This window comes from Tamandua tetradactyla, chromosome 3, assembly GCF_023851605.1.
Source record: "Tamandua tetradactyla isolate mTamTet1 chromosome 3, mTamTet1.pri, whole genome shotgun sequence".
Taxonomy (NCBI): Eukaryota; Metazoa; Chordata; class Mammalia; order Pilosa; family Myrmecophagidae; genus Tamandua; species Tamandua tetradactyla.
In genome coordinates, this window is record NC_135329.1 from 164,731,159 (window position 1) to 164,755,430 (window position 24,272).

At 40.1% G+C, this 24,272-nt stretch overlaps 1 protein-coding gene across 2 annotated transcripts in view; it reads right to left on the bottom strand.

The window, feature by feature from the left end:
* Positions 1 to 2,460: 2,460 nt before the first annotated feature.
* The window catches only part of STAT1 (signal transducer and activator of transcription 1), a 50,941-nt gene continuing 29,129 nt past the window's right edge, over positions 2,461 to 24,272 (bottom strand). For both annotated transcript variants that reach the window (XM_077154491.1, XM_077154492.1), the window contains exons 14-24: positions 23,845 to 23,886; positions 22,671 to 22,754; positions 16,117 to 16,215; positions 15,480 to 15,615; positions 14,057 to 14,106; positions 13,217 to 13,311; positions 12,205 to 12,350; positions 10,068 to 10,253; positions 8,964 to 9,039; positions 7,983 to 8,085; positions 2,461 to 4,323 (exon numbers count right to left, since the gene is read on the bottom strand). In XM_077154491.1, the coding sequence (XP_077010606.1) occupies positions 4,309 to 4,323; positions 7,983 to 8,085; positions 8,964 to 9,039; positions 10,068 to 10,253; positions 12,205 to 12,350; positions 13,217 to 13,311; positions 14,057 to 14,106; positions 15,480 to 15,615; positions 16,117 to 16,215; positions 22,671 to 22,754; positions 23,845 to 23,886 (1,032 nt within the window). In that variant the 3' untranslated portion in view covers positions 2,461 to 4,308. The remainder of the gene's footprint in view (positions 4,324 to 7,982; positions 8,086 to 8,963; positions 9,040 to 10,067; positions 10,254 to 12,204; positions 12,351 to 13,216; positions 13,312 to 14,056; positions 14,107 to 15,479; positions 15,616 to 16,116; positions 16,216 to 22,670; positions 22,755 to 23,844; positions 23,887 to 24,272) is intronic.

Below are 24,272 nucleotides of genomic sequence, written 5' to 3' on the forward strand. Positions count from 1 at the left end.
TTAGGGTTAGGTTAGTCTGTATGGTTTTCTAACCATCAAATAAGGTAGATGAACACCATGACAGTTTCATTTTTGTCTTTCCAAGTAATTTGCTTGCTACAGGAATCAAACAGTGGAATGTGCCTGCATTACTGACATTTTAGAACCTGGAAGAGACCTTAGAAATTCTCGAATCCAATTCCACTCATTTTTATAGATGAAGTGAAGCTGGGACCCATGAGTGGTCTATGATGCAGAACTTGGTCCCATGCTCTTTGTTTACATCCTACAACATTGACTCTTTCCACTATGAATATTCATATATGACTATTCCGCTACATGCACATTAACAAAGCCCTCACTTCTGTAGAGTTTTAAGGTCAAGTACAAACACTACAATGTGAGTCTTGAAACACACGGTCAACTTCAGATGTATCTACATCCACAGAAACATGCGTGGCAATGCAAGGGAACCCAATGTATGAAAAATTCTAAGTAGTGGCAGGTTAAGTTATATGTATTCTACATATACGATCATTTTTGTGGGATTTTTTAAAGGGTGGGGTAATCTTCCCCATTTCACGTGCTAATCCTTAAAGTAAAATGATTAAATGCATAGATCATAGACCAGATGGTACAGGGAAGCAGCAGCCCATGAATGTGTTAGGTGCCACTTGGTAAGGTTTTAAGGTGTTATATTAGTATTATGAAGTATAAGGGATGAATTTACAGAGAATGTATGTGACAGCATTCTCCCTTTTAGGTACTTTTATATTTTTGTTATATAAATTTAATTTTAAAACTTCCTAAGTATAGTTTTGTTTTTCTTTTTCAACAAGGCAAGAAGAGTTAATTCCTCAGTGAATACAGTAAACACATAACCCTAAATTAGTTCATCAAAATTTGGAAGCTATTATTGTATTATTTAAGTTATAAAGAAGACTCGAAAAATAGTATTTATGGCCTTCCTAAAACTCGTTTAAGTGCCATTTTGTGAAACTGTGTATATTTTTATATAAATTTATTTATAGCTTTTGGCTATGTGTACTTCACAAATCTTAAATTTTATTTTCTTCTGTTTTTTTTTCACATCGGTAAGCACTGGGAATCTAACCCAGGTCTCCGGCATGGCAGGCGAGAATTCTGCCACTGAGCCACCACTGCACCACCCACATATCTTAAATTTCAATAAGTAACTCAGATTTGTCTGGTTTTGTTTAACTGGTGTTTCCCAAACATCTAGAATAGTCCCTGGCTCTTAGCAAGGGCTCAGTATATATGTGATGAATCTATGAGTAAATGAATTAATCTATCTTAACTAACTGAAAGAAACCACCAAAAGAAATATCCCTCACTTTGGGAGCAGCATTCCAGTTCAAATGGTGGGTACCAGAATTTTCAAATCACCTTCTTTTTTTTTTTTTGCACCAGGAATCGAACTCGGGTTTCCAGCATGGCAGGCAAGAACTCTGCCACTGAGCCACAATTGCACCGCCCAGGAATCACTTTCTATCTTTCCTTCCCCTTTGTTTGGGGTAGTAAGATGTTACAGTAGGACTGCTTTGTCCATTAAGACTAACCCTCACAGTCCACTTTAGCTTACAGGCAATAAATAAATTTTGCTCACTTAATACTACCTCAGAACTCTCTCTGCCTAATAATTAGAGATGTGACCCAAGTGATTCATATAAGTGCTCAGCTTATAAAACAACCTACAAACCCATACCAGAAAATATGCAAACCTCCCTAAGCTAGGATTTATTTAGTTACTTATAAAAATTTAATATACATACTAGCTAGCCAGGTTATATCTTCTTTGCTTTCTGGAGATATACAGCTTTCAGTTTTCATGATGAATAAATTTTATGTTTCTACTGTAGATATGGAGATGAGAATGACTATATTTGTTATGATGCCAGAGTTCAAGTTTATACCACTGTTCTCTGATATTTAAGTAAGTCTAACTTGCCAGTCCCTTTTTGGTGATTATGTCTTTTCTTGTATTATTATTTTCCCACACACAGTGCTTTCTACATTGAGAAGAGCACGGCTTTCTAGCTTATGACATCTTTGGAGAAAAATGACACCTTTTTTGTATTAGTACAATAATTCCTCAATAGTAACTTATATAATAATGAAGATAAGGATTTTAGATGACTACACTGGAGACAAGACAAAAGTCCTACTTTTTTTTTTTTTAAAAGAATCCCACTTTTATAGTACTTAAAAAAAAATCTTAGTGCCTAAATTAATTTGAAAGCAAATGTCATATTTGTGTGTTTGGAGGCAGCTGTAGTCATGAAGACCAAAGTGCTTTTTAAAACTTGGTTTTTGATGACACCCCTTACAGCTTGTTCTAATAATGTTTCTTCTCTAGTCTCTTCCATTGATCTATCTTAATCTGCTATAACAATTCTGACTGCAAGTCGGGTAGGAAAGGGCAACACTTAGGAAAATGTTATTAATCTTTTAAAATGAGGATGGACATAATTTTATATTTAATCATAAGAATGAGAAAACATGAAGCCAATACATAATGCCAGTAATTTAAACAAATCTTAATACCAAATGCTATTAACAAGAGACTAACACTAGACTCTTAAAACTTCTTAAATATAAACAAAGTCTCTTGGCTAGTGCAGTAAAATGAATCCAAGCCATATTAATCATTCTCAAATAGTAAAAATGTAACAAATAGTTAAATACCAGCAATTAGAAACAATCTATTTTTTTAAATATTGTCCTCTTTGTTCCTTCATCATTTCAACTTAAAAAGTCAACCCAAACCCGGTCAGATTCAGGCTATCTTATGTAGACACTGTGAGCAGGTCTTCATTTGTGTACAGTACTAAGGAAAGTATCATGTGCATATTGCAGTTAATACAATAATGTTAGTTTTAGTTTTAAAACAGATTTAAAGAAAACTTTATCCCCACCAAAGAAAAACACAGCATTCATGTTGTAGAGGTGACAGTGGAAACACAAGGTGCAGCCACACAGACAGCAGTCTGAAAATTATCTGGGTGGACCCTGTGAAACCCATCCCCCAAACCACGTCTTTTTGTCAGTAAGAAGGTAAGTAACATAACACACTTCACAAAAGAGCACCCACTCAGAACAGTATCTGGAAAAAGCACAGGAGAGATAATGGAACCATTTGTAAATGTATTTGAGAAAAACACATTCATCAGTGAAAAATATGCAGTTCTCAATGTAATTACATAGGACATGCATTTTAAAAATATTTGATTCTCGTTTTATCCCTGTTTAATTTAATTCGAGGTGTCATTTCCTATTTGTTTCTTCCCAATTCAGAAATTACAAAATTATATTTTATGGCTAAGAGACTAAATACCAGCAAATAACAAAGATCAATAAAACTCAATTTGAGAAACATGGATTGAATTTCTGAGTTTATCTGCATCTATTCTTAATTTTAACTTTTATAAAAGTAATGTGTTTTGCCTTGAGAGAGCTATTGTTAGTAGCCCGGCTACCTTGATAGAACTGTAAAGACAATTTAATTTACTAGTGACCATGATAAGGCAAAATACATCCAGCTTTGGATATTAAAGTTTAAACAGAAACACTACTCATCATTTTGGGAAATGTACCTGCTTCTATTGATATTAGCATCTTATAACCATAATAAATGGAATTCTCCCAACAAAGCTAATTTTCCTGAGAGAAAATCTGCTTTTAGTTTTAAATGGCCGTGTGGAAGATGTAATAAAGAATGTAAATTTTACACCTGCCCAGATGAGCAATGACTACCTTTGATAAGCAATTTATATAATTTTATACACACCTGGCTTTGAACTGTTTCAGAGATAAACCACTGTTAAACTTCCAGCCATATTTAAGTTAGAACAATTCTGATATCATAAAATAACAATTCTTCAGGACAGAGATTTACCATTCTTACATCAAGAAGTTCCCTAAATAACAGTGTGACCTATCTAACGATCTATAGCCGTTGGGTACTGACTTTATGCACAGCATTTGCTAAATGTTGCTAAACTTCTCAGGTTTCCCACAGGACTCTCATTCTAGTCCCGATGCTCTGGGTCTGTTTGACTGCTTTCCACTTGCAAAACCCACACTGTGGGAGAGGACCTTTAAATTTTACCTTCAATAAGATTCATGAAGTCCTTCAGAGTAACAGATGGTTCTGAATTGGGAAAATTCCACTTGCTATCAACAGGCTGCAACAAATTTGTTGGCCTTTCATTTTCCTAGAAACACAGGATGTGAATGAACTGAGTAGTAGGAGGGAATCACAGATGGGGAGCAAAAGTGTCTCCAGAGAAGATAAAGGGAATTCATGCTCTATACTGCATTCATCTGTAAAAAGATAAAATGCGATTAAATTTATTTTACTGATTTTGCAAAATGCAGATTCATATATTTAACATTATTTGTCCATACTAGAATGGAGTAGTAGGAAGACATTCCCAACAGCAAACTACAACCATGGAATCAGAGGGCCTTCAGCCTGTACTATCTATTTTCCCGGACTAATCTATGACTTTTTATGTCATCTAAGCTGATGGATTATTACTCTGAAGCCTGCTGAACTCATCCAGACTGCCAATCTTTTTTGGTTTTATGCAGATCTAGGGACAGAGAATGTGGAAAATCTGTTCACATAAAACAATGGTGAGGTAATGCTGAACTTATATGCCAGAGGGAGACAGGGAGGAAAGGAGAAATGATGAATTTTCCTTCAAGGTAACTCAGTAGGTATAATACACAAACGTTTCAGAGGTATAGGCTGGAGAAGTAGAATTACAGAAAAACCCTGCACCATCCCCCAGCAGTGTCTTCTGCCCAGCAGCCTTGAATAGAACAACTTGTAGTCAGCAAATTGCTCATCCAAAGAACACCAGCCTGCCACTGACTTCCTGTCTGGTTCCACACTGGTCTTTCCCACTAGACCAGTGGTTCTCAGCCAGAGGTAATTCTGCCCCCAGGAGGCATTAGACAATGTCTGGAGACATTTTTTTCTTTAAATTTCATGGTTGAGTGGGGGGTGTCATATTCTACAGGATCTCAAGGGTAAAGGCCAGGGATTCCGACAAACATTTTGTAATGCACAGGACAGCCTCTGAAAACAAAGAATTACCTGATTCCGAATGTTAATAGTGCTAAGACTGAGAAACCCTGCATCAGACTGTAGGCCTCTTAAGAACTGAATCAATACCTAAATTTTCTTTCTTTCCCGTGTCCAGTGGTATACAGTTCATGGTGGGCTCTTAGAAAAATTATTTTGAATTTAGAAGCACAATGATGGTTTTGCTTGTGTTTCAGTTTGGCTGACAGTGCAAATGTGTCATTCAGACTGTGGGCCTTGGAGAGCGAAGGCCTGGATTCAAATCTTCTATGCCCCTTTTTAGCTGCGTGACCTTGACATGTTACTTAACCTCTCTAAACCTCAAGGTCCTCCTTTATTGAAAGAGGGCTAATAATACTTAGCTAATAGGGTTTATGAAAGATTAAATTAGACAGCAAATGGAAAATGCCTAATATAGTAGATGGAAAATAGTAGTCAATTCCTATTCCTATTATTATTATGACGTTAGTCTAAGGCCTCCAAGAGAGGAGACTGGTTCTCATGTGGTCCCAGAGGGAAAAGTTTATTGTGCAGGAAACCAAGACTAAACTGAACACCCACATCGTGTAACAGAAAACAACAGTACTCTGTTCAGACAATCTCCTTGGGAGCATGTGGTCCTTCTGCCTCAAGCTGCACCAGCCATAAGTCCCAGTGCCACTCTAGTCCGGAGCTGCGATGTCCAGAGCTGCACTCTCCAGACTTGGCAGAAACCAGCCACCTCCAAGAAAGGTCAATCTATTTCAGAGCGTATGTGCTAATTCCAAGGGAAGTCATGGCCAAGGCTGGAGACAGGAAAACCATGATGAGTCTACCCAACTCAGAGACTAAATGACCTTTTATTTTGTCTAACCAATGCTGTCTTTATAGCCTCTTTTAGCTCTTTACATTTTCTACGGGCTTATCTGGAGCTTTCAGTGTTATGTGTGTGTGTAGGAAACAGATTTATTTTAGCTCAGAAATGAAATCATCTGCAATGGAATGGAATGGCCATAGGGGGCAGCTGGAGACTTTTCTGGCCTTTATTTAGAGTATTCAAGCTGCTTTCAAAATATCATTCTGAGGGCACAGAGAAAGTGGTCATACTGATTATGCAGATAGAGGAAAAAATTCATATTATTTTCTGAGAGTCACAGGGAGATAATGGCAAAGACACAGTTGGAATTAATATTTCCATATCCCAAACACAGGGCTTTCACCCAAGGGCAAGACTGCAATCATCTATATAAAACAGAATAAAATAGACTCAATCCTTTGCAAACAGCTTCTTAGGGTTCATATTCTAAATGAACCAAGAATTAGCTTTCTGTGGGAGGCAGCCTAGGTGAGTAGACAAAAGCACCCACTCTGGAGATGCACTGAGTGGGTTCAAATAGTCAATCTACAATTTAAGTGTTGGATCTAAGTTCCTTGATTTTGGGGGAACCTCTGTTTCCACATCTGTACAAATGGGAATAAGAATAATACCTAACTCAGAAAGTGGTTGTGAGGACTGAGTAAGTTACTACCTCTGAAGTACCTCTTATATAGTTGGTGCCTAATAAATGTCACCTATTATGGTGGTGATGGCGATGATGTTGATGATGATAATTGTGATGACATAATTTTCTCAGGAACATCAAAGGAAGCATAAAAGAAGATTCCCCTGATTTTTTGGTCCATTGATACATTCTACATTTCATAAAAGGACTTAATATTTGCTTCATTTTTGTATCAAGCTTCCAAGACACTTTATAAAGTGCTGGAAGCAACATTCTATCAGAGGATCCTACTTTACTCATATAAAAGGTTTATTTTACAGCTGCTGATAGGAACTGAACTATTTTGCTATTGTAATTACCACACATTTTTCTAAGTAACTGTTTTCATTGTCAGCAATCAGGAAGGAATAAGAAAGTATGGACTCTAGAGATTTTAGCCAGTACTTTTTCTGAAGGTGAGGAAAAAGGAAGGAGAGAAAAGTTACACATCAGAACCCTGAATCTAAGCAGATGTTACTGACACCATACAAACGCACTTCCTGAACACACCTGTGTCACCTGGAGCGTTTGAAGAGCGTGCCCCCACCCCCTTCTGCCATATTTTCCTATCCTTCCTGCTTCCCTCATTAGTAAGCACATTTTCTTTACCAGGCACTAGATTAAAGAGTATTTTTTTAAAGCATTAAATGAATTAAAAACAAACAAACTGGAATAGCTTCATGTGGAAAAGAGCTTAAAAGGAACAGTATCAGCAAAAACACAGTCAACCAAACAAAATCTATAAAAGGAAGGATTTCAGGCTGAAAGGCAAACAATACTATTTGCTATGTTGAAAAACATTCTCCCAGAGGAACAGCCTCTCTTTTGATGACCATCACAGGGCTATTCCTACCAGCACAGTAACTATTTCACTACTTAAACATTTTACTTTTAGCACGCCCTTCATTGCTCCAGGTGCTAGCAGCACAAATTAGTTCCCAGACATAAAGCAGGAAAAACTGTTTCATTGCTGCTAGCTAAGTGTAAGTCTCTAAAATGAGTGTAACTCCCAAGTATTAGTCCCCTCCCATCCTAAAAGCAAACACTCCATCTGGGCAAGGTGCTTAAACAATCAGACAAAGCAACCGTTTTTATCAGAGAAATCTTAGTTCCTTAATATAAAAAAGTTCTACATGAAATCAAAGGGCAGAGGGGGCACTTTTAAATATTTGAAATATCGCTTTTTTTTTCTTTGACGTTTCTGAATGCCAGGAATAAAAATCCTGGTGAAAATGTAGCTTATAACACAGCAGGCTCCAATGTGACATGGCTAATCTGAAAAATGCCCTTTTCTTGGCTGTGCCAGTGGATTTCTCTGGCACCTTCTGGAGAGGCTTAGACTCTGCTGCCTCTGGGCGAATGGTACTTACCATACTGTCGAACTCTACGGACGCCACCATCCGAGACACCTCGGCAAAGTCCTCAGGAGACATGGGGAGAAGGTTTTCTGTACTCTGAAGTCTAGAAGGGTGACTAAAACGGGGAGAGAAAGGAAAACGAAATTTTAAAGTCCAATTACAACAGCAGTGGTACAAACTTAGATGTTTTATCTTTTGCCTTAGAGTGAATTATCACTGTTCTATATTTTTATTTCTGGTAGGTCAATACACTTGAAAACTACATTTGAAAACACGTGGATCATGAGCGGTCTCTGGCCCCAACCCGGCCCCTTGGAAAACTTTTTAGACTCTAGAGGTATTGGTAAGCAACAGCCAGAATGGACCCTGTGACGCTTCTGCCTGGTTAAATCTAGATGTGAGCATGTGTGGTCATGTCGCCCTGAGGAGACAATGCCTCTTGGCTTACCCTGGACAGAGAAGCACCAGAGAAATGTCTGGGGAGCCCCTCATCCCTACCTTGAGGTTTGTATGCAGATAAAGCTGCTCCACAGAGTGTTTTTACATGAAGGCTACATCCATTCACCCCAAGACAGTGCTGCGGGCCAAATAACTGACAATGACTTTTCCAAAATTTTTGCTACCTTTTATAAAATGAAACAACAAAATAAAAGCAAGCGGAGAAAATGTATTACTTTGGCCTTCTCTAGATTGAAAAGAACTACTTTCCCACTCTGATCAATTTTTGTTCATTTTATTAATACTTTTTCAAAGTTATCAGTTTTCGGAGAACTTATAGATCTTAAATACAAGTTTGGGGTTTTTCAAAAGGCAATAAAATGCTGATTGGCAGTGACACTGGGATCTCTAATTAGGATTTTTCCAAAAAAGTCCGACTGTGATGGCAGCAGCAATTACAATGGAAAAGCAAAATGCAAGCATCTTCCACGGGCCCAGCCAGAAGTGAGGCTGGCATGAGGTGTTTAAACATGGCACTCTTCGGTTTTCACTTACACTTCAGACACAGAAATCAATTCAGTCTTGATGTATCCAGTTCCTTTAGGGCCATCAAGTTCCATTGGTTCTGGTGCTAAAAGGAAACACACCAGGTATACTTTCCATGAGCTGAGATTCTGTAAGAACACTAAAACCAACTCTCTCTTTGATCAAAATTCTGCTATTTTTCTTGACAGGGAGGTTAGAGTCCTGTAATTGTAAGGGGCTATGACCTCCTTGCTTTGGTCACCTGAAATTCTGGCGGAATACAGAAGTAACTGTATTCCAGGATGGTCCAGAAATCAAGCTGGGAGGATTTTTCCTTCCAAGGCTTGAAATCCTACAAGAAGCTGGAGCCCCAAATACGCAGTTATATCTGGTTTAGTGGCACTCCCTTGGTTGTCAAGATAAACTGGGGGCATCTTCTTTCCCAAGTAATTGTTCTTACACTGAGGTTTCTGCTGGTGTATTCCAAACCAGATGGACCTAACCTGAACTTTCTCATATTCAATTCAGAGAAGACCAAGATGCAGGAGACCTGTCTGTGTTCTGAGCTTAGGCCCACTCATAATCCTCATTACTAGTAAGAATGTGGTCTAATAACTAATTGGGTCACCCTGGATAAACTGCCTTATTTCTCCCAGGCCTTAGTTTCCTCAATTTTACTATGAGCATGTTGGGATAAATCAGTTGGCCATGCTTTTCCTACTCTTTATCCCTTTCTATGTGGAGAAATTAGTGAAGTCACAAAGCCAAAAAAAAAAAAAAACTAGAAATGAACTTTTCCAATACCCCATGCAAAAAGAAGTTATTTCTTCATTTCTTACCAGCTGTGTTAGGCCAAATAATATGTTACGTTTCAAGTGGGCTGTGTTTGTACCATCTTTTGAAAGCCTGCTATTTCCAATTCTAAAGAAGGTGGTGGATTAACGACATAACAATGGGAAGCTTGGGCTGGCACCCTGCACTTATAAGGCAGGGCAAGTTGTGTGTTATTAAACCCTTGAGTCTAGAAAATCTCTGGACAATAAAAACAGGGCGGCTCAGAGCAATTGCGAGGAATGACGGTGATGAGCTATTTATCACTCATCAGGGTAATGGTTACTCGCTCTATCCACTTACCTTCCTTTGGCCTGGAGTAATACTTCCCAAAGGCGTGGTCTTTATCAATATTTGGATACAGATACTTCAGGGGATTCTCTGGAATATTTTCGGCGGCCATGACTTTGTAATTGCGAATGATGTCAGGGAAAGTAACAGCAGAAAGTTCTTTCTTCGTGTAGGGTTCAACCGCATGAAAGTCAGGTTCTAAAAAAAAAGAAAATTTGAGTGAGTCCCATGGAATGGCCCAAAACAATACAGATAAAGAAAACACTGTAAAGTTTATAGATTTGACTAAACCTGGTAAGAACTGATCACAGTCTAGAAGTGACAACAAAGTGTTCTGCTTTCACTATTTCTAAATAAACTTCCTGCTCTTATTAGAATCCTGTTTCCTAAGTTGTCCTGAATCCTCACTGCAGAGGTGTACTTTCCAGAGGCTGTGGTTCAGGCACTCTGGAGACTCTGCTCTAGAACCTCAGACCACACAGGCACCCTAAGTCCTAGTAGCTGGTGCTGCCCTGGTTAAATCTCTGGTTGCCAAAAAGTTCTTCTTCATCTTTGCTTGGTTTGCACATTCTCTCCATCTCTCAGCTTGTTCAGGAAAGAAGGTACCGGGGCAGTCTCTGACATTAACCACCTACCCTGGACTCCGATTCCAGCTTTCCTGCCCTTTTGTTAGAAGGGAAAATAGAAAGAACAAGAAAAGTATCCCATCTTATTGCATCGTTCTATTGAAAGCATAAAAATCTGGAACAGATCAGTTTTCCTCCAATTCTTAAAATACAGCAAACCATCAGCAACAGTGAAAAGTAATCACTTTGTTTTTTCATCTCAGCTGTTGAGCCTCATCCCCAGAAACCTGTTTTATAATGCCAAGGTTTTCAAGGTCTGTTAGCCAGGGGTTCACTCAGTTAAGTATAAACTCAACAAAGATACACCTGCAGCTGCTCTGCTGAGGGCAGTGCAGAGGGCTGTAGCCCATCTGGATGGCCCCTGCACCCAGCCCCCTGCTAAAGGGTTGCCTGGACATTATCAGTGATGGTGGTTCTCACCAAACCTGTCCATAGATGATCATTTAATCTTTTAAGGGGTTAAGGGAGCTGTACTTTGATAAGAGAGACAAACTATTTTTTCTCTTATTTTTAAGAAAGTTAAGTGAAAAAGAGAAAGAGTAATATATTTCCAACCAGAATTTAAATACTGTTAAGAGGTTTCTATTATTTTTAGGGGAAGACAATAGATTTATTTACATCAAAGAGAAACCAAAGCTTTTAAGGCAGTAGTTCTCAATCAGGGCTGCTCATTACAATCACCTGCAGAGGGTTTAAAATCCCAGCGGTCTCAGCACTCGCCCCAGCCATCTACTGAACACCTGCCTGACAAGGGAAAATGCCCTCAGCAGCCCACAGAGGTTCGAAGTCTCCAGTTATAACTTTCAGCTTTTATCATTTTTAAGCAATCACTTTAGAAAAAAAAATATTTCTTCTCATATCTATAAAGCTACCCACATCTGTGGACTTCAACATGGGATTACTCTGAGTCTGGAAGTTTATGCTGGTAGAAAATGTTTCCTTCCAGAATCTGTTTACAGATTATACCAACTCAAATCCCGGACCTACAGATAACAAACCTGACAAAAGGGAAAGAACCTGGCCTTGTCTTTTAGAAGCCAATTTTTTCCACAATACGTTCCAGGCACCGAGTCACAAACATTCATAGTGATTTATTAAATCCTGTCCAGCAGCCCCAGCTGGGGGTGGGAGATGCAATTTTACACCCAAAGCTCATGATCTTTTGGGACGGAATGGGATGATTTACTCATCCTCGGGGGGAGGGGGTTGTGTGTGTAAATATTTACACTCAGTCATAAAAAGAGTAAAAACTCGTGGAACTGGGATTAGACTTGTGAAAGATTCCTCTACTTTCCTGCTCATTATTACTTTGAAATGTGTTTTCTATGAAATAGCATCTCATGATATTTTCTGATGCCTCTTGTGAATTCCTCCTTGACCTACTGATGAAGAGCCTGTGACATGTATGCTATGTGAATATATCACAATAAAACTGCATTTAAAAAAAATCTCATGATCTGTGTGAGCCGACTAGCAAAGAAGAATGAGTTTCACAAACACGTGCCCGGCCACGCCTGGCTTACCGCCTCCGCCCTGGGCCCGCTCCACCCACGTGAACGTGATGGCCCCTTCCCGGCAGCTCTCGCTGAACCGCAGCAGGAACGTCCCGGGCTGCTGGTCCTTCAGCAGCGCCCGCTCCCGCTCCTTGCTGATGAAGCCCATGATGCACCTGGACATGGACAGAGGACGGACAGGGGTGCGCTGTGGTTCATCACAATGGTAATCGCCATGGTAACTTACAAATCTAGAAGGCTGGAACTTGACAAAAGAACATGTGATAAAAACGTATAGACTATTTTAGATGCTTAAAATCTATTTAACTGACACCTAAGGAAACACCTCACTAACACGGATGCATGCTAAAGTCCAAAAAAATTATTAATGTGCGACTAGTGGGATGCAACAGATGCTCAATTGATACTTGCTGGATTTATGGATATTTTATTTTCACACGCTGACATTAAAGGTAATGAAAATGTCTGCGTTTTGGGCATTTTTTACAGTGGAGAGGAGGGCCTAGACAATATATATATATATATATTTTGTCACGGGCAGGCTCGGGGAATTGAACCCAGTTCTCTGGTACGGCAAGCAAGAATTCTGCCACTGAGCCACTGCTGTACTGCCCAGACAACATATTTTTATATTCTAACACTTCTGATTTAGTTAAAGCCTTTTCTGAGATTCCAGCTGATTTAAATAGAAACAATATACTGAGTTGAAAAGTTTTGATTTCTTCCTTCCTGTAGGCGATATAGTAGATGCTCAAGAAATCTGGTGAATGAACACATGCGTGGATGACAGAGTTTCACTTTGTTTTTCTAACTAGCTTTGAAAATACATGTGTGTACAATATGACAGGATACATTTAATCTCGTGAGGTTCCTTTATCAGGAAGCCCTGAAGGGACAGCCTATGAGCACACATCTCTGCAGCTTGTCAAGTAATGAAGCCCAGGCCAGGCCTGTCTCTGCCTTGCAATCAGGGAGGGTGAGTTAAGAATGTTTCAAAAATGCACCTATCAATGGCCCTTACCCGTCATTCCAGAGACATAACAGGTGCTTTTTAATGAGCTCAAGGATGCTTTCAATCCAAAGCCAGAAAGAAAAGTTTTTATCATTTATATTTTCCTGAAAGTATACAAAGGCACACATTAGAACAAACCAATCTGAAACAGTGACTTACTCCCCCTCCCCCACCATCAGATATTAATTCGCAAGGACTGCCCACTGCCAGCGCTACAGGGCAGCTCAGAGCAGCGGCGACTCCTCTGCGGGGATCCCATCGCCTCCACAGGAACCACAGTCCCTCCCCTCTTATCCGCATTCCGCCACCCAGAGCTCTGTTTTCCTTGGCTGGCTCTACTTCCCTCTCCAAACAGTAGCAAACCAGCAAGGGAAGGCTCTCGCGGGTGAATCACGGAAACAAAAGCTCCCGTCACACCAGTAAATCCTCGGGCAGCGGGCATCAGCACTGCCTGGTGACCTCAGCGGGGTCTCCCTACTCTCTCCACTGGTCCTTCTGCTTGAGCAGGCCGGCCAACCCACCTGGCCTCTCAGCCTGTCCACGCGCGGAAGCAGGCGAGACACGTCACGGTGTTCAAATGCTGCCGGGCAAGGGCCAGTGGGAGGGAATGGGAGACTCATTTTGGATATGAAAGAATGTTATCGCGCAGGCAGGTGCTTCCTTTCAGACTCACACTTGAATACAACCCTCCAGCCAGAAGGAAAGAACAACTTGGCTTGGGGTTCCTCGGATGAGAGGCGCACAAGCCAATGTAAGCAAACAGTTCAGCAGGGACAACAGTGAGAAATGTGAGAACTCTATAAGCAGAGACAACAACTTGTATAGGTATAAAACCCATCTGGTACTCACCTTACAAAACCTCGTCCAAGGAATAAGACCATCGGGGCCAGCATTAGGACCTAAGCAATGAGAACCAGCTTTATCAGCAAACAGAAACTGATTCTGATTTGACTGAGTGACTCTTACATTTATTTCCAAAGAAAACAGCTAACATCCAAAAACAGGAAGAATGCATGCACATGCTTGACATTCTCATATGTATTAATGCTAAGTGAACTGAGCAATGCTCGTAGTGCTATGAAAGGTCATAACCAATATGGTCTAAACTATGTACATGGGTTTGATTTTGATGGTGCCATTGAATGGATGGCATATTTCTGGCACCTCCCTTTCTCAGGGAAGGAGGAAACACCACAAACCTGACCATCTGCACCCTCCCTCTCCTGTGAAAAGAGGAGAATACTCTTCTAAACATTCCTCTTCAAGTTGCTCTCCTTACCAAGACCATCAACTGACCATGCCTTCTGCCCTAAATCTAAGCCTGTCCACTAGGCTTTCTAAAGAAGACTTGATCGGGTCCCTCTTCATCTAATCGCATTTCCCACTGCTTCCCCTTTACTTCCTCAGCAGCATCCCCACTCCCACTAACTAAGTTTTCCAACTTCTCCAAGTTCAAATTAAGACCAAGATCACCCCTAATCCCACAATAAAACTTGGACTTTTCAAGCTTATTTTACCTATTAGTGAAGTGTTTCCCTCGGCCTTCCCCCAAATAGGACACGGTGGGGAGAGGCAGGGATAATTTGATCTAAATCAAAAGCCAGATGAGAGAAAGGAAAGAGGAAGCACAGATATCATTATCCATGAAAACTAAAGTGGCCCAGGATATGAGAGCCCATATGCCCATTTTCTTTCTTCTGCAAGAACCACAAATAAGCCATTACAGACAGAAACAATATCTTTCTTAACTCTCACCAAAGAAGGAAATGGAATAAAGTGATTTTATACTTTTAATGAAATAGCACAAACCTCCCACTGCAGCCACATGGCCAAGAGAAGCTCTGCTGAGAGCCTCAGGGCAGGAGAGAGCCTGAACCATGCAGACAGAAGACCACAGAATCTTACTCCTATCATGCTGGGGAATTTCCTTTTTCTCCCCAAGGTTAATAAGACTTTCTCTTTCTCGTCAAGGAACTTATTTTAGCCACAACTAATATATTTTACCTAATTAAAAAAAACCCATCTCAGAAATGTTATTAACATTAGACAATGGGGGAAATGAATCATTTAACTCGTTTTCAGGTCTGTATCTCTTTTTAAGGTCAGGTATAATGCTCACTTAGTTACAATAAGCTGCAGCCTGAAAAAAACAATAGATCTTAACACAGTTTTTACCTTTAACTAAAGAGAAAGCAAAGAGGGAAAAAGAGCAAGTATAGGTAATTTTATGAACGTCAATTTTTATAGACACAAAACATTAATATGCTCGTACCAAGAAGCTTCTCTCCCAACATGCTCAGCTGGTCCACACTGAGTCCTCTTTTGGTGACAGAAGAAAACTGCCAGCTCAGCACCTCTGAAAGCTGAGCCCATCGTGCACAAGGTGGGTTCAGGAAGAAGGAAAGATTCTACAGAAAAAACACCCAAACGCGTAAGTGCTACTGAGAAGGCATCGGTCACAAGCCAGGCACTAAAACATGGACTTGTCTGTCCGAAAGTTCAATTCTAGTTTATATGACAGAAATGTTCACACTAAGGGAAGAGAAATAATCAACGGGAACATTTTTATAGGTTTCAGTTGAGTATCCAAACTCAGACTGAAGCAAGCTCGTTTTGGGTGTATGCGTTAAATAAAAAGAAAGACAGTAAAGGGACTCTTCCACAATACAAGTTATATGAAGTCAGCTATTGCCTGAGCTTATCCACACAGAAGAGAAATCATAATTCTCATTTCTAACATACACACAGGCTTCACTTTTCCAGAACTACTCACGACCCTAAGTGAGGCCAGGTAAGTTAGGTCATTTTTCCCTCCACACCTGGCTGGCTGGGACTACCTCCGATCTGCAGGGGCTGGAGCCCAGGGCCCTGGTTGAGCCCTGGTATGAAAGCAGGGGGGTTTCCCGTACCCTGGGCTCTGTCACCAGCATATTGTACCACAGGATGGAGGCCCAGCCGCTCGGGAGCTGGCTCACGTTGGAGATCACCACGATGGGCAGAGAGGTCGTCTAAAAGAGGAGAAGAAGGTGAGACCGTCTGAGTCACGGACACAGAACTTGGCAGCTTCAAAAGTTAAGCAGCAGATTGTAAATGTGCATGCATCTTACATTTGAAAACTAAAAATATAAAGTTACATCCTTTTGTTCATAGTTTGTTTATCTATGATCCAGCTTTTGGTTAAAAAAAAGAGTCTCAGAGGAGGATCCGAGACAGCTGATTAGGGAGGGGCTGGGCTCACTTCTCTCCAGAGCAACAACCAAGGGCTCAGGCAAGAACTGTCAGCGACCAACCGCGGGTAGGGGGCTCTGGAGGTCAGAGGCGGTGCCCCACAACACCCGGGAGAGTGCGGGAGGGAGGGATGGAGAAGCTGGGGGAGAGAACAGAACCCCCGCAGCCGGGCACCTGACCCCCCACTCTCGGGGTTCACCAGTCTCTGGGCGGAACGCAGCTCCAGACTGAAAGGGCAGTAGAAATCCATTCTCCCAAGAACAGGAAGGGCCGTAATCAAGGACTGTGCCAGCTTCTGGCCAGTGAATCTGCACTGCTGGGACGACCCGCAGTTTATACCTGTCCGGCCTGGCTCAGCTTTGCCACGGTCCGGAGCAGCAGGGAGCCGGCCCAGCAGAAGGCGCCTTTCTGAGGACCGCGGGGAATAGGTTGCCGACGCGCGCCATCTGCTGGCAGGCGAGGAAAGCGCGCCTCGGGGAAGACATCTAAAAGGCTTTTGGACAAAGATGAATGGATAGAGATACAAGCTGAGCAGGAAAGTGCCCCCTTACAAGGTGAAATTAAAGGCTTTTAGGCATGTTTATCTCACCTGCCCTTAGGGCCCGGTGGAGCTGGTGTGGCGCCCTTCATGGGTCCCTGGCCCAGCCCTGGTTGAGTAGCACTGACAAACCAAGTGTCAAGGAAGAGCATTACCACAAATCCAATCAATAAACAAAGCTTTGACAAGAGAGAGAAATCAGAACTTCAGAATAAACGCACCAAGATAATCCCATGCCAAGACATCAGCAAAAGAAAATAAGCCATATTAATAAACTGGAAAATAAGGCCCAGGCAAAAGAGGAAATCAAAAAGTCAGAGGAGATGCAGCATCTGGCACAACTTATCAAAGATGTTTAAAAATATCTCCTAAACAAATTCAGTGAGATGGCTAAAGAGATAAAGGATATTAAGAAGACACTGAGTGAGCATAAAGAGGAATTTGAAAGCATGCAAAGAAAAATAACATCTTATGGGAATGAAAGGCACAATAGCCGAAATTAAAAATACACTAGGACACCACAGCAGATTTGAACAGGCGGAAGACAGTATCAGTGAGCTGGAAAACAGAGCACCCGAATTCGAACAGACAAAAGAGCAGAGAAAAGAACGGGAAAAATTAAGCAGGGTCTGAGCACTGACTGACAACACGAAGCACGTGAACGGTCACGTCATGGGTCTCTCAGAAGGAAAAGAGAAGGGGAAGGGGCAAATGGAATATTTAAGGAAATGATGGCTGACAACTTTCCAACTCTTATGAAAGGCATTGATAACCAGGTCCAAGAAATGCAACGTACTGAATAAATGTGAATAGACCTATTCCAAAACATATACTAATCAAAATGTTAAATGCCAAAGATAAAGAGAGAATTCTGAAAACAGCAAGAGAAAAGAGATTCATAACATAGAAGGGAAGTTCAATAAGACTAAGTGCCAATTTCTCATCAGAAATCATGGCAGTAAGGAGGCAGTGGAATGATAAATTCAAGATACTGAAAGAGGAAAACTGCCAGCCAAGAATTCTCTATCCAGCAAAGCTGTCCTTCAAAAATGAGGGAGACTTTAAAATTTACCCAGATAAGTGGAAGCTGAGGGAGTTCATTAACAAGAGACCTGCCCTAAAAGAAATATTATAGGGAATTCTGTGACTGTGAGGAAAGGAGAGGAGAGAGAGGCTTGGATGAGAGTATACAAATGAAGATTATCAGTAGGGGTAACTAAAGAGTAAAAAGAGAGACAAAAATAAAGTGTGACAAATAAAAACCAAAGGATAAAATAGTTGAAGTAAATACTGTTTCACTGTAATAACACTGAATGGATTAAACACTCCAATCAGAAGACAAAGACTGGCACAATGGATAAAAAAAATTTGAGCCATCTATATGCTGTCTACAGGAGACTTATATCAGACCCAAGGATACAAAAAGCTGAAAGTGAAAGGCTGGAAAAAGATATTCCATGCAAACAGTATCCAAAAAAATGCTGGGGTAGCTATACTAATATAGGACACAGAAGACTTTAAATGCAAAGCTGTTATAAGAGACAAAGAAGGACACTATATATTAATAAAAGGGAAATCCACCAAGGAGAACTAACAATCATAAATATATATGTATCTAATCAGGGTGCCCCAAAATACACAAGGCAAACACCTGCAAAACTGAAAGGAAAAACAGACGTATTTACAATAACAATTGGAAACTTCAATGCACCACTGAAGTCAATAGATAGAACATCTAGACAGAGGATCAGTAAGAAAATAGAGAACTTCAATAATGTGATAAATGATCTAGACCTAACAGAGATACATACAACATTGCAACCCAAAACAGCAGGATGTACATGCTTTTAGAGTGCTCACAGATCATTCTCCAGGATAGATCAAAACAGGTCTCAATAAATTTAAAAAGACTGAAATTATACAAAGCACTTTCTCTGACCATAATGGAAGTTAACCACAGGTGGTGGACTGGAAAATGCATAAATTTATGGAGGTTAAACAACACACTCAATCAGTGGGTCAAAGAAGAAACTGCAAGAGAAATCAGTAAATATCTCAAGATGAATAAAAACGAGAACACAACATATCAACGCTTATGGGATGCAGCAAAGCTAGTGTTGAGAGGGAAATACACAGCCCTAAACACCTACATTAGAAAGGAAGAAGAAACTAAAATCAAAGACCTAACTACACACCTGGGATAACTATAAAAAGAACAGCTTACTAACCCTGAAGTAAAGAGAATAAAAAAAAACAAAGATTAAATAAACAAAACTGAGAACAAAAAAAAACCTGACTCAACAAAATTAAAAGTTGGTTCTTTGAGAAGATCAACAAAATTGACAACCCTTAGCAAGACTGATGAAGAAAAAAAGAGAGAGGATGCAAATAAATAAAATAAAAAATATTAGGGGGATATTAGTACTGACCCCACAGAAATAAAAAAAGTCTGTAAGAGGATACTATGAACAACTGTATGCCGACAAACTGGACAATTTAGATGAAATGGACAATTCTCTAGAAATACACAAACAACCCACACTAACTCCAGAAGAAACAGAAGATTTCAACAAACCAATCAAAAGAGATTGAAATAGTCAACAAGAACTTCCCAACAAAGAGAATCCCAGGACCAGATGGTTTCACAGGCGAAATCTACCAATCATTCCAAAGAAGAATTAATACAAATCCTGTTCAAACTAATAATTCTGTTCAAACTCTTCCAGGAATCTGAAAAGGAGGGAATGCTACCTAACCCATTCTAGGAAGCCAACATAACTCTAATACAGAAACCAGATGAAGATACTACAAGAAAGGAAAACTATAGATCAATTTCACTAATGCAAAAATCCACAACAAAATACTTGCAAATCAAATCCAACAGCACATTAAAAGAATTAGACACCACAATCAAGTGGGTTTTATCACAGATGTGCAAGGGTGTTCAACAGAAGAAAAATCAATCAATGCACTATACCACATTAACAGATTGAAGAAGGACCACATGACCATGTTGTTTGACAGAGAAAAGGCATGTGAAGAAATCCAGTCTCCCTTCTTGATAAAAACACTTTGAAAAATGGGAATATGAGAAAACCTTCTCAAAATGATAAAGAGCAAAAATGAAAAACCCACATTGCACTCGATGATAGACTGAAAACTTTCCTATTGAAACTGGGAACAAGACAAGGACACCCACTGGCGTCAGTTATTCAACGTTATAATAGAAATTATAGCTAGAGCAATTCGGCAAGAAAAAGAAATAAAAGGCATCCACGCTGGAAAGGAAGAAGTAAAACTTTCACTATTTGCAGATGATATGATTTTATACACAGAAAGTCCTTAAAAATCGACCATAAAGCTAACAGACCTAATAAAGGGGAGTTCAGCAAAGTGGCAGGATACAAGAGTAACACACAAAAATCGGTAATGTTTCTATACACTGATAATGAGCAATCAAAGGAGGAAATCAGGGAAAAAATTCCATTTATAATAAATAGCAACTAAAAGAATAAAATACCAAGGATGTAAAGGACCCATCTTCAGAAAACTATAAAGCCTTGAAAAGAAATCAAAGAAGACCTAAATAAATGGAAGTTCATTCTGTGTTCATGGATTGGAAGACTAAATATTGTTAAGATGCCTATTCTATTCAAATTGGTTTACAGATTCAACACAGTCCCAATCAAAATTCCAATAGCCTACTGTGCAGAATTGGCAAACCCAATTACCAAATTTATTTGGAATGGTAAGGGGCCCCCATAGCCAACAATATCTTGAAAAAGAAGAATGAAGTTGGAGGACTCACACTTTCTGAATTTAAAGCACACTACAAATCTACATTGATAAAAACAGTATCATATAGTATTGGCTTAGATATATTGACCAATGGAATTGAACTGAGAGTTCAAAAATAGACCCTCACATCTATGATCAACTGATTTTTGAAAAGGCGGCCAAGTCCACCTAACTGGGACAGAGCAGTCTCTCCAACAAATGGTGCTGGGAGAGCCGGATATCTATATTCAAAAGAATAAAAGAGGACCATTAACTTACACCTTACACAAAAATTAACTCAAAATGGATCAAAGACCTAAATATAAAAGCCAGAACCATAAAACTCCTATAATACAGGGAAGCATCTTCAAGATCTGGTAGTAGGGAGTGATTTGTAGCCAAAGTACAAGCAATGAAAGAAGAAATAGTTAAATGGGACCTCCTCAAAATAAAAAAGTTTTGTGCTTCAGAGGACTTTGTTACGAGGGTGAAACGGCAACTACTCAATTGGAGAAAAATATCTGGAAATCACATACTCAATAAGGGTTTAATATTCAGGATATATAAGGAGATCCTACAACTAAATGATAAAAAGATAAACAACCCAATTTAAAAATGGGCAAAAGATATGAATAGACATTTTTCCAAAGAGGATATACAAACGGCTGAAAAGCACATGAAAAGATTATCACCATCACTAGCTACTAGGGAAATTCAAATTAAAACTATGAGATATCACTTTGTACCTACTAGAATGGCCACTATTTAAAAAACGAGAAAACTGCAAGTGTTGGAAAGGATGTGGAGAAATAGGAACATTTATTCACTGTTGTTGGGAATGTAGATCAGAGCAGCTGCAGTGAAAGTCAGTATGGCAGTTCTATACTCAGTTCCGCAGTTAGAACTGCCCCCATATAGAACTGCCATATGACCCAGCAATCCTACCAGTAGGTATATACTCAGAAGAACTGAAGGCAGGAATGTGAACAGACACTTGCACGCTGACGGTCATCATGGCATTATTTACAATTGCCCAAAGATGGAAACAACCCAAGGGTCCATGAACCAATGAGTGGATAAACAAAATGTGCTATGAACATACAATGGAATATTATGCAGCTGTAAGAAGAAATGAAATTGTGATGCATGTGACTACATAGATGAACCTTAAGGACATTAGGTCGAGTGAAATAAGACACAAAAGGACAAATATTGCATGACCTCATTAATATGAACTAAATACAACTAGCAAACTCATGGTGTTATGATCTAGAACATAAACCCCCAGAAGACAGAATGATGGCAGAGAGTGTGGTGTTGGTGCTTAATTTGTGCAGAATATGTAATAAGGTTGATTGGAAATGGATGGAAGTGATCGGAGCACATTATAGTGAGTGCAACTAACAGTGATGATATGTGGGTGCAATTGTGGTTGAAAGGGGAAAGCGTAGGGTGGTGTGTGTCAGCAGAGGGAAAGCCAGAGGATGAAACATGGGACTGCATAACAGAGTAAGCCCTGTTCGGAGTGAAAATGTTCTAGAATTGATTGTGGTGATATATGCAGAACTCTGAAGACAGTGATTGTACACTTTAGATGGACTGCATGGTTAGTGAATTTATCTCAATAAAACAGCTTTTTTAAAAAGTAAGTCTTCATTTTCATATAAAAAATTCTCAGAGGAGATCTCTACTCAAACATTCAGCTTATAAACTTTGAAGGTTAATTCAATTCTCCAGCTTCCTGAACCATTAAATTAATGTCAAGATAGTATTAGCTAGAAAAAAATCTTTTTTTTTTTTTTTTTTTTTTTAGCAATTAGGTCTAAAATCTTTGAAACAAAAATCAGGAAATAAAAAATATATGTAGCAATTAAAAATAAAAAAGTAAAGTATTCTACTCCTGGACCATGTGAGTCTTACCTCGAGTTCAATTACCAAACCGGGCTGGCACAACTGGGTTTCAAAACTTAGGGAGTGAAGCTCTTCTGTAACAATGAGGGGGCCCTTAAAATAGAAAAGGGAAAAAAAGGAATAAAACAATTCATTCACAGATCCTGCAACTTCCAAAAGCTTAATAAATACTGCAAGAGATACTAGAGATCCTGAGTCCAATCAGTGTCAACTTAGACTAGGTCTCCAATTTTTAATCATCTATTCCAGATTTAATCGTTGTAGATACCTCAGTGTGTTCTCAAAGATCAGGTTTCCGAAATTAGGACAAGAGAAAACATGGCCAGCAGGGAAATAGCTTCTAATGGGTTTACTGGGACCGGAGGCTTTCTGGACCTCAGCCCCCATCTGCCCAGCCACGGCCCCCCTGCTGTGGCTGCACACCTCACATGGACGGGGGATGGAAAGTGCACGTATGTTTCAGGTGGGAGACTCTGCTGGAAGGGTTAATTTGCTTAAGCTCAGCAGGTCACAAAGTGCCTCAGTACGGGTAGAAACACCTCCAAACACCTTCTCTCATGTGAGCATCAAAATTTAGAATTAGGGTGATGCAGCTGCTGGCCCTGTTTACAGGAGAGGAAACTAAGTCCCAGGCAGGTGAAGTGACTCACCAAGGCCTCAAAGACAATTAAGGTCCAAACCAGGGGTACAGAGGGTATCCTTGCACTTTCAAAGCTAGAGTTTATCCCACCCCTCCACACAGCCTCCACTGGTAAGCGGGGTGGAAGGAGGGCAGGCTGTGCCATGCACAAAGGATGACAATGTTTCAAACCAAAACAATTCCAGACACTTCTGTCCTTTGTCCATATTTCATTTTGAATGCATCACAAACATAACTCCTCAAGCTTGTGAAAAAGTGATGAAGGGAAGATGTCATAGGGGAAGGAATGCAATGGCAGGAAAACTCTCTGCACAATTAGCTTTTCAGCACAGGAGTCATAAAACTGCCTCTGGTTCCCTGTGAACTTTCCCCGAGACTCAATTTCTTTACTTGGAAGAAGTGAAGCTGTATCTACATCACTTCCATCCATTTCCAAGCCCATCTGCTGCTCTGTGAGGTGCCCAGCCACCGTCCAGGGCATGGACCTGCCCGCCCTCAGGAACACCTGCCTGATGAGGGCCCACTCACAAGACAGACGCTCACCTCATTAGTTCTGGTACCAGCATTTTTCTGTTCTTTCAGTTGCTATAAAACAAGAAATCATCCTTGTCAATGACATGTTCATCATCAGAGCTGCTGTTTTCATTTACAAACCAGACCAAAGTGAGGATGAGAAATAAGGACATAAGAGCATATCATAATGCAGGGCAAGAGATAAAAAGATCCTGGCGTGAGTTCATGAGCAGGAGTGTCTTCTCCCAGCAGCCTGACATCACGCAAACTCCATGGGTCTGGAGGGATCCCAGGGAAATCTCATCTTGCTTCCTTTTCCCCTGCAAACTTTTCCTGAAAGATTCCCCAATTCCCTTCATAACTGTTTCATGTCACTCAGGACTCAGAGGACAGCTTCTCTTCCCTCCTCCTCCCTTCTGTACAGTCTTCCAGGTTAGGCCAAAAGACCCCCGCCCCAA